The sequence below is a fragment of the Salminus brasiliensis genome, chromosome 6 (assembly GCF_030463535.1).
Source record: "Salminus brasiliensis chromosome 6, fSalBra1.hap2, whole genome shotgun sequence".
Lineage (NCBI taxonomy): Eukaryota > Metazoa > Chordata > Actinopteri > Characiformes > Bryconidae > Salminus > Salminus brasiliensis.
Window position 1 is genome coordinate 40005945 of NC_132883.1, and position 15645 is coordinate 40021589.

Below are 15645 nucleotides of genomic sequence, written 5' to 3' on the forward strand. Positions count from 1 at the left end.
GCACACACAAATGTAGCAACAGCAGCAGATAATTACTGACTAAAGGCAGATTTGTGTGTGTTTAGACAGAGACTGAGCACAGTTATCATGTACATTTGTGTTTGCTCAGCATGAGGAGTGTGAAGGAGATCTTTAACAGCTTTAGTGTGTGCTATGTCCCTGGCTGACAGAAGGGAGCCAGACACACTTACTGTGAGTGTGTGCGCCAATTAACATTTCAACAGTTCAGATCCTTACTTCTGTTGTGCTGTCAGCCTTGATAAAATGAGGGCTATATCAAGGGCTATATATAAGGTCTGTATCAATTTCAAATACACACAAATACTACAAATTAAATATTGCAGTACACAGAGAACTTCAGAGCAAATCATATAGTTCATGAATGTATTGGTGGGTTATAGACCTTACCAAACATGCAGGCGTGGAAGGAAATCTCTGAATCTTAACCTCCCTTGCCTTGGCCCTGAGGAGGAAAAAAAATGGAGATCAAGTTTCTAAAGCATTTTGTTGTTGCCATCTACCTCATTCTGGCAACTCCTGCTGTACTCTTCCTGTTATTTTGCCTTTCACATGGACTATACCAGTGAGCTAGAGTCAGAACCTTAGCTGGCTCTCTCTCGAATTGCTTTGCACAGGTTTGTGCCCTGGAGAGAACACTTCAGCATTGCTATATGAGCGCCTATCATATACAGGACTTGCTATTTCTCATTACCTGAGCCCACTGGATGTCTGGTTTATCAAGGATACTTTTTTTTTTTGGTGGAGGTGGAGGGAAACACAAGCTATGCCCAAGAATGGCCTTCCCAATAATACATTCAGTAGCAATTTGAGAAAGTAAGTTGTTGAAAGTTGAAAACCCACCAACTGCCAAAATCTGTGTTCCACTGGCCTTATTAGTTTTGCTGAAGAGACTGCCCTCTAGTGGCCAGATTGGATGCTTACACTCTAATGTCTAAAACATTATTCTTTTTTTTGCACACTCAGTTCCTTTGCCACTCTGTTTCCTATTCGCTCTCGAACACATAGAGAACATGAGTAAGCTGTAAAGTTGGTCTGCAACATAGGTGAAGCAATTTTGCGTCATTCGGTCGCTTTCGTCTACAAAATTATTGCCGGCAGTAATTTGCTTCAGCTCTGAAGAAATGTGTGTTGGCAGCTGAAGTTTCCGTTGAGCGAATGGTGCATGTTGGCTGTGCTTTTGGGTCTGCATCTGTTCCGCCAGAGCTGTTCCGCCTGAACCTCAAAGCCTCTGGGCGGATGGTTTGCTTTCACCCTGATCTAGGAACAGTTTCTAAACCCTGCAAATTGTGCTTCAGCTTTTAGAAAAGCCAGATCAGCTGCCACAAACAACACCAAGGCCAGACATCTGGTAGTGAGCGAGCGACGTTTCTGCCGTCTATTCCCAGCATGTGCTTCCAGCTCTGATATAAATAGCAATCAACAGCTAACGAGGCTCCTTCGATAAGTGTGTGTGCACGCTCAGTTTGCGTGTAGACGGAGTTTCAGTGTGATATTGATTAGAATAGGAGTGTCCGCTGCCAAGAATGCAGCCGAGCTCTCCGTCTGAAGAAGGCAGAACAATGAGACCAGGCGAGCCGATGACAGAGCGAGCATACTTAAAGCTTTAGTCAGGATTATAAGCGGATTCCTCATCCTTTGAGGGAAGATTAATGTGTAATGCCTTAGTGCTTACGGACAGCACGTCCTCTCAGGTGGGACAGGTGCGTGTGTGTGTTAGCGAGAGGTTGTGTGTTGGTTTCTCTCTCCCTTTTCTCTTCCTCTTTTTTCACATTTTTTTCTTGCTTGCTAGCTCGTTTTCTAGCTCTCTCTCGCTCCCTCTCTCCACCCCCCTCCCCCTTCTCATATATTTCATTTAATTCTCTGATGGGTTTTAAGACTTTTTAGAGTTCATCACCTCTGGCCGCCTGAGGCAACCTAAAAGAATCTGCCACTATAAAAGTGCTGGAAGAGCTGAATGCTTCTCCCCCCTCACCTCCCCACCCAACCCGCTCACTGTACTGCTGTGAGTCTCTGTGTGGGTGTGTGTGTGTGTGTGTGTGAGAAATGCTTGCACACACACACACGTTTACTCTTGCTCAACCCGTCAGATGTGCTCTGGCATCTCTAAACAACTGCAGGTGCCTCAGTATGGGGCCTGAGACAGTGGGAAGATCTTTTTTTGGGGGGGGCGGGGGGGCGGGCAGCGGGCATGTGCTGAACACACACACATGAACACAAGGTGGTTTTATATTATTAATTGTAATACATGCTGATGTCACTATTTAAGCCTGTAGAGTAAAGCATCTGTTTTACAGTCCAGTTTGAGGAACAGTCACTTATTCCAGCTTGTTTGATGAAACAGAAATTGATGACATCTTAACAAAAACAAAAGGAATTGTTTCATGATGGCAAGTATGGAAAGTCTGAAAGTAATATGGAGCAGCAGTGTTGCTGATGGGGACGCACCAAAAGCATTTCACGCTTTCTGTTTTTGGATGAACAATAGACATGATGGTCATTTTCTGAGAAGTTGCATTGTTTCCACAAAGCAGTGTCCAAGCATAATTCATATTCGCGATGATAAACTTGTCCTCACTGATGATTCAAACAGTGCAGCAACTTCATGTAACTGAAACCCTATATAAGTGTTCTTGGTTTGATGTGTACAATAAGTAGTATATAAAAGCAACACCAAGTAGTATTTTTACCTTTAATGGCAACAATGTGCCACTGAGATGCCCCCCCCCCCCCCCCCTCCGAAAAACTAAAAGGCAAAGTAAATGAATGCAGTCAATATTTTTTCTGTGTTTAGTTGTTGTAGGTTTTTCTGTGGATGCTGTAATAAGATTATGCGTTTTGTGTTTGTGTCTTGGTTAGGAGTTTTCCTCTGTGGATTTCCGCAGTAACTCTGTATCCAGCCGGACCCCAACCCCTCCTGGGCGATACTCCCCACACAGTCCCATCGAACGGGAGCTTTCTGTCTCTCCCCGCCGCAGGTAAATATACACGCATTAGTAAGAGTTGATGTCTATTGTAAATTTATTTATCCATGTATTTATGTAGTCAGACACGTACTGCCCTGTGCAATACCAATAAAACAGTGGTACCTAAGTAGAAAAGGCAGTTGGAGCGCCTCCTATATGTATCTGGTACTTTCTAGTTAATGTGAGATTTTTGGGCCATGATATTTAGGTCCGGGGCAGCGGGAGCCATGACAACCCTAAGCTTGCCCCTGTTTAGGTAGCCCATTTATTTAATGATCGAACCACATCTGTGCCTAACAGTTGAAGAGAGGTGTGTGGGTTTTTTTGTTTGTTTGTTTGTTTTTGTTTGTTGCAATTCTGCGGTTCATCAGTTCCAAAAGACCTATTTCCAAAATGCATCAGACTTGTTTAGATGTTCTATTGAGAATGCCTGGTGCTGTGTTCGATAAGGACGCAGCTTCTCTCCTGATGACTTTCCACAAAGGCCATGTTTGTGCAGGTGTCGCTGCACAGTAGAACAGTGCACACGTTTTCAAAAGCTACAAGTAGTTCTCTCTTCGTTTCTTAATGTTGGATATGTTATGTTAAGAATCTTTAACTTGATGCCTTTGGAATCAGTATTCATAGTAAAACTGATTTTGACCAGGGGTGCCCAAACATTTGCATTCCAGTGTACTTGCTCACACACTTAAACTAATCCTTTGCTTCACGTTGGTGTATTTACTGTTTTATATTTTCATGCATGTTGAGAGGAATTTTGTTGACATGGTTTGACCATCAGTCTGAAATGGAGAATATTTACACAGAAACTAAATTACATGTTTAGCTTCAGCCATGTTTCTATGGGTTTCTGCCCACACACACACGCACACGCTCTTGTTTCAGGGTTTATTTTGGCTCCTTCATCTTGGGGTTCTATCAGCCCCCTAGACAAGTCAGAACATGACTTGCACTCTTGTCTGGGTCTCATTCTCACTCGCTCTCTTTCTGTCTGTCTTTCTCTCTCGTGCTCCCTCTCTCTTCCACTCTCTCACAGACTCACATTTTATGTCTCTTCTTTTCACTAAAAAGGAGTTTCACTTCTGCCCCTAATTGGCCCCCCAGTTTCCACAGACTCTCACACATACACACACTTCTCCGCCACACACACTCCTCTGCCTCCACCCCCTTTATGTTCAGCGTATGGAATTCTCCGGGATTCCCTTTTCATCCGCCTCTTCTTTTCACTCTGCCAATAAGAAGCAGCTTTTAGTCACACCTTTCAGACTGAAACTTCTTCTTTTCTGCCTCGGTTTGGATAAACAGAGGGGTGTGTGTATGAAGGTTTTCCTTACGTGCGTATGCATGCATGCCGGTGTGTCTGTGTGGTTAGTTTTAAGCGCGTGTGAACTTTTCTGGTCTGCTGGACCAAAGGGAGTTGATCTAACTACACAGGAATTTGTCTTTGTTTGCCTTTTATTGTGATTTTGAGGTAAGTCAGTCTTTAACGTTTTCTGCTGTTTTCAGCAAGGGTTCTTCAGGGTTCTTTAGAGTGTTTGAGGCTATCTAGGTTAGAGGAGGTATTCTCAACCTGTATCAGTTTCTCATCTCTCAGATCGCGCTCTCTGGCTGTGATACTGTCGCGTGTTTTGTCTTCTCTGTGTGAAGTCTATTTGGAGATCTCTTTTTTTTTTTTTTTCACGAGATTACCATCATGCTTCAGAGCTGCGGAGTACAGTGTACATGAACACAGAGCAGGAAACAATCGTTTATAATACATAAGGTACTAATTAGGGGTATGAAGATGAATCATTGGTTTAGCTGTGTAAGATGTTAAATAAAGGATCTTCCTTTTTTTGCCAAAAATGACATTTTTAGGCAGGCTCGAATAAAAACATTACAGCACAACTTGATGTCTGTCGCTTCTGTGTAATAGTACCTCCAGGCATGTGTGCTAATTCTTATCAAAATGAACTATTTCATTAAAATATGAGGTTGGCTCACTGAATCATGTCCTTTAGAAGTCATGAATGAGGTTTGAGACTCATCAGTTCCTGCTGTACCTTCTAGTTTTAGCATACAGAGAAGATTAGCATATTAGAATTAGATGTACCCATATATTCCATTTGGCTTTGACGCGATTGAGGCTAAACCTTATTGATCTCTGGCCAGAGTGAACAGGAATAGGGAAGGAAAGGGGTAGCACTTAAAGCAGAGGGGTTCATTGAGTATTTGCATGGCTTGTAGAGAAAAGGGGGGGAAACAAGGCACAGTTTTGGAAGAGCGGATAAATCTGGTTTTAATTTGGAAAGTGTTCCCCAGAACAGGGCTGGGTCTGGCCTGTGGATCTGAACATGCAGCAGATCTTTAGATTTACAGCCTTCTCATCTCTCGCTCTCTCTCGCTCAGTATTGTGCATCTCGTGCTCTCTCACTCTCCTGCGCTCTCTCTGTCTTTCCATCCTGTTGTTTCGCTTAGTACATTTGAGTGTCTCTAGGTTTATGTCATAGTTTCTCATTCCACATTTTCAACACACATGCTTGCTATTCAACATGTCAGGCATTGGCCACTTGTCATACAGGTTTATAAACATGTCAGACACACCCACAAAGGCAGTTTCTGTTGCAGCGTTGGTACAGATCATTGCTGTTTTTCACTTTTTCACTTAACATGGATCTGGCGGCAGTTCTTTACTATTGTGTCAAAATGTCATGATAAATGGACAAACAGAAATGCTCCAAAATGACTTAAAATAAAAGTTTTACAAGACTTATTTATTTTTTTCCATCTTGGACATTTTTTTTGCATGACAGCAATATACAATATATGGATGGAAGTATTGACACCTGCTCATGTATTGTTTCATCCCAAATTGAGGGTATTAAAAAAATTATCCTGCCTTTATTGGAGTAGCTGTCTCTACTGTCCAGTTAAGGCTTTGTACTTTATTTTGGAGAGCATTGCTGTCAGGGTTAGATTGCATCCAGCAACAAGAGCGTCAGTGAGTTCAGGATGTTGGATTATCACCACCCCACCTCACCCCCAACTCCCTAACTCCTCCCACTGCTCCACAGCTCAATGCTGGGGGGCGTCATACCCCTCTAGCCCTCCCCTGACATTAGACATTGTTCTAATAAGTTTGTTTATCTGCTCTAGAGAGTCCTATTCTATTGCTAGTACTTCTGACAAGCAATGGATGCCACTTTAAAGTAGCTGAATGAATTCATTTTAATTTGTGTCCAGACATTTGGGCATATAGTCTTACTTCATTGTTCAGCAGTACTTTGTTCTTCTTTATTTACTTTGCTAGTGTAAAAACCTGCAGGCTGGTTTACAAAGTGCCTAGTGAATGCAAGCTTCTTTCCTTTGAGCAAGTATTACTGTATTTTACTGTTAATTTGGTAAATCACATCACAACAGGCTTTTCCAAGCGAGTCATGGATATTGTGCTTAAAGGACACTGACTGAGTGTGTTTCATTAAAGTGATCCTAATTAATTTTAATTGGTTTTGGTGCAGCACAGTGTAAAATAGCATTTATAGTTGAGATAATAATTGTTTACATTTGACACTACTGGCACTCATTCGCTTGCTCAGGAAGCTCAGTATTGTTGTAGTTCATCATGCAATAGAAAGACAAAGTTGACTTGCTTACCTTGCTGCACTCAGTGGCATCATAATCATTTATAAAAGGTCCAAACCATGGTGTCATACAGTCATTTTTATTTATGTATATACTTTCTAATAGGGGCTCAATAAGTGAGATATTTGCCAATAACAGCAGTGTGGTTATATAATGGCCAGTTTAGAAAATTAATAACAGAAGCTCAAGTGTTCGGCTGAAATGTTGAAATGGCTTTGATGTTCCCTCAGCGTTGTTTATGCTGCTAAACAGTCATGTATAGCACCATTACTCAGAGTAGAGGCTTTAACAAATGATGCTGTATGTCTCATTGCTTACAGTTTCAGCTCTCTTGAGACGGACAAGAAAAGGGCGCTGTGCCTTTCAGAGTTTTGGTAAATACTGGCAATTCAAAACCCTCGCTGGCAGTCGCCTTCAATCCAGGATCATCTAGTTTACACAGTACACAGTGTGTGTGTGTGTGTGGGGGGGGTTCGCCGCAGGCTGTTTGTGTTGGCTGGGAATGCAGTAGATCGTGCTAATTGGACCCCCATATGGGGCAGGAATTTACCATAAAACAAAACCTGTATTTTTTTGTTTCCATCAGCGCAGTGTTTAAAAATGCGCTCATAAACATCTTGCTGACCAGCTACTGTAACTGCCTGCTAATTATCTCAAAAACACACAGATTTTCACTTTCCTACTCCATAAATTAGTGCACACACACTTTCAAGATTACCCCATCAGTCTTTCTTCCATGTTCTGCCTACAGTTCATTTCACATTGCCATGAAAATTCACTCAAATGCAGTGAGACTTCCACTGGAAAAATAGGGAGGAAAACGAGTAGGAAAAACAAGCAGAAGAAAGAAGGGTAGAGAAAGAGGGAAGCAAGTCATATATTGTGGAAATATCACGTCTGTTTCTTCCACTCAAGAATGAACAGGAAAATGGGTGGAGGGGTGGTTTGGTTTTGTTTAGTGTCTGCTGCTGATGCTACCTAAGGGTGGGGTATGGACACACTTGGCCACAGTGGGATAGATGGAATCACTGACTGCTGAGACATGAATCCCTGTTCTCTCATTGTAGTCTCATTGCAGTGTAAAGCATGCCATGTCCTCCAGCATGCTATACCAGTTTGTTTATTATTATTATTATTATTATTAATGCATATTGTATATAATAATTTACCAATTTGTTTATTTATTATTTGTTAATCAAGGTACATTTGTGCCTTGTTCTCTTGTTTAGAGGCATTTTTTGACCATTACAAGCAATGTGAGATCCCTTTTCCCTTGAAAGAGTTTGTTGAGTTTTTGTCCGACTGAGGGGGTGTTTATATTTGTAGTTTGGTTCTCTTGGTCTAAATCAAGCAAGAATATTATACACTGTTGCAGTTTAGTTTTTTGCATTTGCAATTAAACCAGAAGGTAAAAAGGTGATGTTGTAGAGGTCTGTGTAAGGCAGAGATGTCTGCAGGTCCTGCATGATCCACACAGTCCTAAAAACACACACTTATACACGTCTTTACTTTTACTGAGGCATTAATGAATACAATTCTAATGGTGACTGTTTTTGATGTGTACTGTGGTAGTGTGTACTTTGGGACACATCCCTGCTAAATTAACATGTCAGGCAGAAGTTAAAGCACAAACATGGGCAGGTCTACATGGAGGCTTGCCTGGGATGAAGCAGAAAGATGCTGTCCCGATTTGCTTGTTTGGTACACACCACAGTTCGAAAGTGTTCACACTTACTCTCAAGCACCACACTAATAAAGTAATCACAGCAGGGCTTCTTTTAATCGATCCAAAGCTGACCAGTATAAACGCGCACTAAATGCCTTAACTGCATTAAATGAGATTTTAGTTATTCCTGGGATGTTTCTGGGGATTTTGCCCTGCAGGTAATGTCTGTGGTCCATACAGATTTGCTTTTATCCCAGATTACTTTGTCTTTTAAGCAGGTGCGTTCCAAACTGACATGTTACAGGTGATGAGTGGGTGAAACATTTACAGACACTACGTAGGCAGCAGAGTATCGGAAACATCCAGACCAGGTGCCAGGTCACTCAATCTTTTCCCACTCAGCATTTGTGAGGAATTTACAAAAAAAAAGTTGCACCAGGTGTAGAGAACCTTTACCCCCATTTGCTCACCTTGCAAGAAAACAACGTACTGTTAGTACTGCTGGGACAGGTTTTTAGTGACCTTGAGGCTAAAAGAACCATCTCATGCAAACATATTTGTCTAGAAACATGAATGCATAAATGCATTATTATTACTGAAATGGCACAACTCCTTTTTTCCATTAATCTCTGAAAACTCTATAAATTAAACATTAGGCTATTCCACAATTATTCTGAATATTTCAGGAGCAAATAAGCAAGCACTGATGGGAAATTGAATTGTTTTTTTAATGACTTCTATTCAAAATCTCCTCTGTTAACAGAGTTTGTCCTTATCTTGGCACTTACAGAACTATCAAAGAATGTCGTTGGCTTCACATGTATTGGATTTGGTATGATGTCAAGCAGTATGAACCTTATGCTTAATGATGATGGATTGTTCCTTTAAACAGATTAGTGTGTTCTGATAAATGCACCATACTTTTCCCCTAAAATAGACCTAATCTGTTACACAGTGTTGAAAATGTTTTTCCTACATGAACACAGACCTTGAGGAACTGTTCCTGTACCAATGGAGGATGGTAATCTCTGTCAACAAAGTCCAGAACTCAAATATTAAATCCACACTGTTATGAGTGTGAATATTGCTCAAGCCTGGTGGTAAACTAAATACTGACTTATTGTAATACTGGAATACTGACAGATTAGTAACAGACGGACACTACTGTACATGAAATGAGGCATGGGCTATTCCAGTCAGTTTCACAGCATGTACACATATATGCCAGATGCAAGCATTGCCATTCCTGCCATTCCTTAGCTGTTTAATCACACCATTTCCATCGGTGCCCCAGTCAGATCCTTAATGTTATGTGACTACCAAACTATCGAGGTTGGACAAAAATGAATTATATATGGTCATGTGAAGCTTTTAGCATGTTTTACTTTGTTGCTGTTTTATAGTAAATCCTTCAGTAAAGAACACGTGTAGACAATAGCCACCACTATTTTCAATCGGAGGGCTGACCTGTGGTTAACCATTAGGCTGACCTTGGGCTGCAGCTCATATTTGCAGTTAATGATGTGTCTAGGCCTTGTTGGATTGATGTTTGTTACATGTTTGTTCAACTCTGAAAGTCCTAATCAATGGGAGAGCTAGCTCAGTGATAACACAGGATAAATTGTGATTGCGTAAGTTTCCTTTTGGTGTTTCAAGAATTTACTCTCTTGCTTCCAACCAAAACTTAACAACATTACTGCAATACTTGCAGTGATTAAAACACAAGCAAGATTCTTTGAAATACAAAATTAAATAAAGATTACAGTTATCAGAAATTATTTGGCCTTCTCTAAATGCCTAGAAGGTTTTGAGCCCCCTTTTGTTTAATACAAGTAACATTTAAGGTAAGTTATCCCTCTAGCCTCCTGTGGCTGAAGCAGTACTTTATAATGTGCTTTTGAGTTCAAGATAATGTTAGGGATCTCCCTATATGCATCTGCAGTATGCTACACTGCTATGTATGCAGTACTTCCACTGTGTGAGACACTTTTGAATTTGAAGGGGTTGCAAGGATCTGAGTCACTATGTTTTAGTTCCTTTTCTTTGAGAGTAATCATTTCCATTTGGCTTATATACATCAAGGCCACATAATCACACAGACCTCTGATATATTGCTGTTAAATTTAGCATCAGTCAGATCTTCCGTTCTCACTTACAGCAGCTTGTTTCATCCTTAAATGAAAATGAATAATTTTCACCAGTAACAGTTGTGTTGTAAACAAAGCACAAGTGTAAACTGTGGATTTTGTCCTGTCAGTGTCATGAACAGTTAATGATTGATTTGGATTTTGGAGTCTTAAACTTTGTGTGTGTGTTACTCAGCTCGGACTTCGCAATGCAGAGGTTTGACCGAGACTCAGAGGTGTACAAGATGATTCAGGAGAATAAGGAGTCGCGATCTGCCCCTCGACAGTCCAACACCTTTAAAATGCTTCAGGAAGTGCTGGAAGCTGACGAGAAAGGTGAGTAACGTGCCACTATCCATACACACACACTGGTATGTTGACCATGTCTGGTCATGGGGGCCATACACATGTCTGATTATGTGTGACATATTCCTTCAGCATTTATTATGTCTTAAGCTTAGAACATCGCAGTAGAAAACGTTTAGCATGTTTACTGAAACATGACCAAGTGTTTTGGTCTCTGTAAGAACACGTGAAGCCATTCTCCACACTCCGCTCCAGTAGTCAGAAGACAAGGCAAGGCGGTGCTAACAGTTTTACGATCCGCAAATGAGCTGCCGGCAAATGTTCCTGCTGTAACAGGCGTGTCTGTGGATAGTTAGAAAACAAACCACTCGCTCGGAAAGAAAAAAGAGTGTAGAAGCTTTGATTAATAATAGTAGACTTTTCCTTGCAAATGAAAATTCAGTTTGTCTGTATCGGCATATTTCTTTAACTTAGAACTTTGCATTAGAGAATGTACTGTATGTATAGATCGCCATATTCCTTTAGCAACTTTTGCAAAAAAAAAAAGAAAAAGTATACCGTAGGTCTAGATTGACATTCTGATTCATAGCTGAGAACTTCTATTGTAGTATATCTTGATCATATTCCTTAAATCAGAACTTTGCAACCAAAAGACATGCTGTATGTCTGAATCACTGTATTCACACACACAAGGTTTATTAGTTGTAAATTGTCAAGTTGTTTTGGGAGTTTACTGAACCGTGATTAGTTAACGAGTGAACAGTGCTAGAATGTAGACATTGGCTTGGAACTGTGCAACAGAAAATATCCTGTATGTTTAGATCGCAGTATTTCTTTAGCTTTGTACATTGCAACCAGATAATGTAATCCTATGTAATGTAGTATGTAATACTAATAATACTGTGTAGTGAATTGTTAATGAGTGAAGCATCCCGAACACCGTGCTAAAATGTGCAGGTGCTTCTTCTGTTCTCCCTGTCAGTTTCCACATGAGAGCTGATGGGTAATTATATCATTCCTAACACGCCTAAAAACCTGACTTTGGTGCGGTCTAGATGAGTAATGGTGGTAATTTATTTGACCGTTTTTTTGCCTTGTTTGTTTTATGACAGAGGCCGCACTCAGGTTTCCAGGGAAACTGTCACCAAGCCCTCCCAAGCCTGTGGTGTCTCCAGTCGCCGGGGTCCAGAAATATCACACTTGTGAAAAATGTGGCACCAACATTGTGTAAGACACCAACACTTAACATGACTGAACTCCCACTCCAGCATATACAGCACAGTAACACCCAAGCAAGATTAATAAGCAGCTAGTCAAGAAGACAAAGATGCTTAACCCTGAGGGAAGTGATGTCCTCATACCTCATTACCACCCTAATATACCATAGCTGTGTTATGGGTGTGAGAATCTGATCTGCGTGCGTGCAGACATGTGTGCGTTAGTATTCGATTACCTCATTATACTTACTGTTGAAAGTTTCCCTCAGCATCATGGCCTGGAGCAGTGGACCATGTGTTTTTATGTGCATGGGTGTGTCTGTATACCGTTTACTGTTTGAGACATGCACCTGTGGGTGTTGGTGTGTTTGTGTAGAAAGCACTAGGTGTGGATTGAGTTTTGTGTGTGTGTCCGTTGTAGGTCTGAGTGATTTAATGATGATTATTCAAATCTATTATCTTAATTTTGAGATTTTTAATATAATAATTTTTAAAATAATTATTGTTCTGTTAGTGAGTTCTGTAATAGTAGCAGGATTACCCTTTACACAGCTGCTCATCATATTGTTGCTGTCAAATAGTTACTTCATAGAAGAAGGAAAAAAACATTTACTGAAAGTTAATAAAATACATTTTTGACCAATTTTCCAAATGCTAGGGGGATAGATAGGGTCATATCTTTATATTTTGTATGCCTTTTTCAGTGACTAAGCTCTGCATTTTCACACTCGTACTCATTTGCGTAAACAAATACCCAAAAAACATTTTATGCCAAAAAAGTACACCTTGTTAGTGCGCCCCCAAGAGGCTAAAACTCACTTCCGCTGCTGTAACTGCCTCATTTTCCTCAGGTCCTAAAATAGTGAAGGTCTTCTTTGTATTGCGTGGTGGCGGGCAGCAACCCGCCAAATTTTAACACCCCTTCTGGTCACTGTAGTTACATACGAAGGAAAAAAAAAAACTTGAGTTCCTGCTTTCTCTCCTCCATGTGCCTCACAAAGTCCTGCCTGTGCACACTAGTTATCAACCCCCAAACTAGCATTATTTTTATTTTTATTTTTTAGCATTTTTTAACATGCTGAGAGGGCAGGAGACCTACTGATACTGTGGGTGGATATATTCTTTAAGACTGAAAATTGAGCATATGAGAAAATCAAAGTTCAATAAAATCCATTTTCAGCTGTTTTTGTTTACCAGTAAAATAGTGTTTTGGGAGTGAGCTTTACACACAGAAATTTACACCATTGTGGGAGGAAGAATTGTTTTATTCGGTTCTTTTTATTTGAGATTTTGCTATTTGCAGTAGTACCTAATCAGTATTTTTTATTAATGTGGTAAAATGTCTGTTTAATCCAGTGGTCATCTGTCCTGTACTGTTTTTCTAATCTCTTCTACCCTGTGTTGCAGCACCCAGGCAGTGCGGATCATAGACGATCGTTACCGTCACCCGGAGTGCTACACATGCACAGATTGCGGCCTCAACCTAAAAATGCGTGGCCACTTCTGGGTGGGAGATGAGATGTTCTGTGAGAAACATGCCCGTGAGCGCTACCAGGGCCCTGGTGCCGGCTACCGCAACCCCATCTCCCCTCAGCACTGAAATCACAACCCTTCTGCACAACCTCCACACCCCCCCCCCCCTCCAGCCCTCCATCCTCTCCTTCCTTTCCTTCCTCCACAGCATAAGGGGCAGGACAGCGTTGGCTTAGAGGAAGCAACCGAAAACAAACAGAACCCTCCACTTCCTCGTATTGGTTCCCAGTATGATTTTCCTTCCTTGAGCCATAGGCTGTGCCACAGCCTGCCAACTCTGGACCCTGGGACTGGATGAGGGAGGGCTGGGAGATGTGGAGATATATAGGCCATGTGCAAAAAAAAAGACAAAAACATTTATGATATTCCTATAGCGTCAGATATTCTACTCTGTAATCTCTGTCTTGCCTGCCAGTTCTTCACATTGCATTAGGCTTTGTTGTTTACATAGTTCACCATGACTTTATATCATGTATTTGTTGTTGTCAATTTGACTGAAATGTATACAGCCTCTGCCTTATGACCAGCCCAAGATCTGCTTCACACAGTGAGGATAAGCATGCAGGGGACTGGACTCCTTTCTGTGTGTGTGTGGGGAGTTAAAACAGGTGAGGGATTATTAGAAAGCCTTGGGGTGTGCAGATGTGCGTGCATGTGTGAGATCTGAACAATTCTTGAGGTGTTGGTCTAGACCTGACTGTCTTGATGCCTTGATCAAATGCATACCTTATTGCTATTAAAAGTATTTGCAGTTACTTGGTATACACATGCATAAATACACACAAACATTCTTCCATAAGCATCCCCGTTTTGTTCAGGGTTGCCCAAACAGTGACCCCAATCAGATCTACAGAAGTTGTCAGCAGCCTAGGTAGCTCATCTTTAATCCATGGATCTGTGTAAACGCTGTATCCTTACAGCCGAAACTTACAGCCGAACATGTTTTGGGCGTATTTGTTTTCTTTTTTCATTGACTTTTTAATAAACAAGGGGAAAATATAAATATTAAAGCAATAATTATAATAATGATTAATAGCATTTTGTGTACATAATGTTTTTCTCTTTAAAGTGCTATAAATATATATATTGGTAGAGTGCTCTTTCATGCTGGAGTGGACAGGGTTATGTGTTTGGGTGTGTCGTATGTTTTTCTGTGTGAGAAGAGGACTAAATGCTAAATATGTCACTCTCTTATGAAAGAGAGACTGAAAGAAAGAAATATTGACATGTAGCTGCAGTTTGTAATATAGACCTTCACAAAGGTGGGGTATTTTCATAGGCGCAGAACTCGGCCGATGGTGAATTGTGGAGTCTGATGAATCTTGAATGTTAAATTGCTCCGATGCTTTCTTCATCTTTTGTTTTTCTTTTTCAAATATAACATTTGCTGATGACTGGGTTGTGTTTTTATTCTCTATGCTGATTTATTTTTAGGTTTTGAATTCCCTACAGTCTTTTCTGTTTAACGGTAGCAGTTACCTTTCAGTAATTAACCTTTCACAGCCAAGTGACATAAGAACTGTACTAGTGATTAGTGCACTGTAGATCTCAGCTGTTCTCTGACCGGTTGCTGCAGGGTTTCCATGTAACCTGGAACATCTAGAAAACCTGGAGCTGTACGGGCTTGTTTTCCAGGCATGAAAATACCTGGAAAATGAGAGAAATTGCTAAAGAGTTATGAAAACATAAGTGAGATGCTGGAAGAGGAGCTTTTGCCAACAATGATAACATATGATCAGTATTTGTTCAGTTGTTGATTTGCTGAGGTATTATAAATAGATACCTAAGACACTACTCCTGGAAATGGGACACAAACACTTATTGGCAAGCATTCCTTTTAGCAACTTTTCCAACTAATGTTTTTTTGCTAGCTGGCATCAGTCTGCTATATTGCCATTGATTGTCTTGCTCATAATTTTTTAAAACAGATTTTAATAAGGCATTATTTGTGCCTGTATTGATCACTAATGAATAAGACCGCATCCTTAAAATATTACCAATGTGTGCAGACTTCTCTACAGCCTTTACTAAGCTAACACGAGACTGTCCATCTCAAAGGGCCGACCTGAAACCAATGAGCCTCACATTTCAAAAACACCACATGATTAACAGGGGGTTTGGGAACCCTGTGCTGGGTTTGCCAATGGGAACAATGTCTTTAAAAAAAGCTTTTAAACATCGTTCTTCCAGAT

The 15645-nt window shown here is 40.7% G+C and overlaps 1 protein-coding gene across 1 annotated transcript in view; it reads left to right on the plus strand.

The window, feature by feature from the left end:
• pdlim2 (PDZ and LIM domain 2 (mystique)) overlaps positions 1-14847 on the plus strand; it is a 58031-nt gene extending 43184 nt beyond the window's left edge. The window contains exons 7-10 of the mRNA XM_072682391.1: positions 2878-2996; positions 10594-10733; positions 11816-11930; positions 13328-14847. Coding sequence (XP_072538492.1) covers positions 2878-2996; positions 10594-10733; positions 11816-11930; positions 13328-13520 — 567 coding nt within the window. The 3' untranslated portion in view covers positions 13521-14847. The remainder of the gene's footprint in view (positions 1-2877; positions 2997-10593; positions 10734-11815; positions 11931-13327) is intronic.
• The last annotated feature ends 798 nt before the right edge of the window (positions 14848-15645 follow it).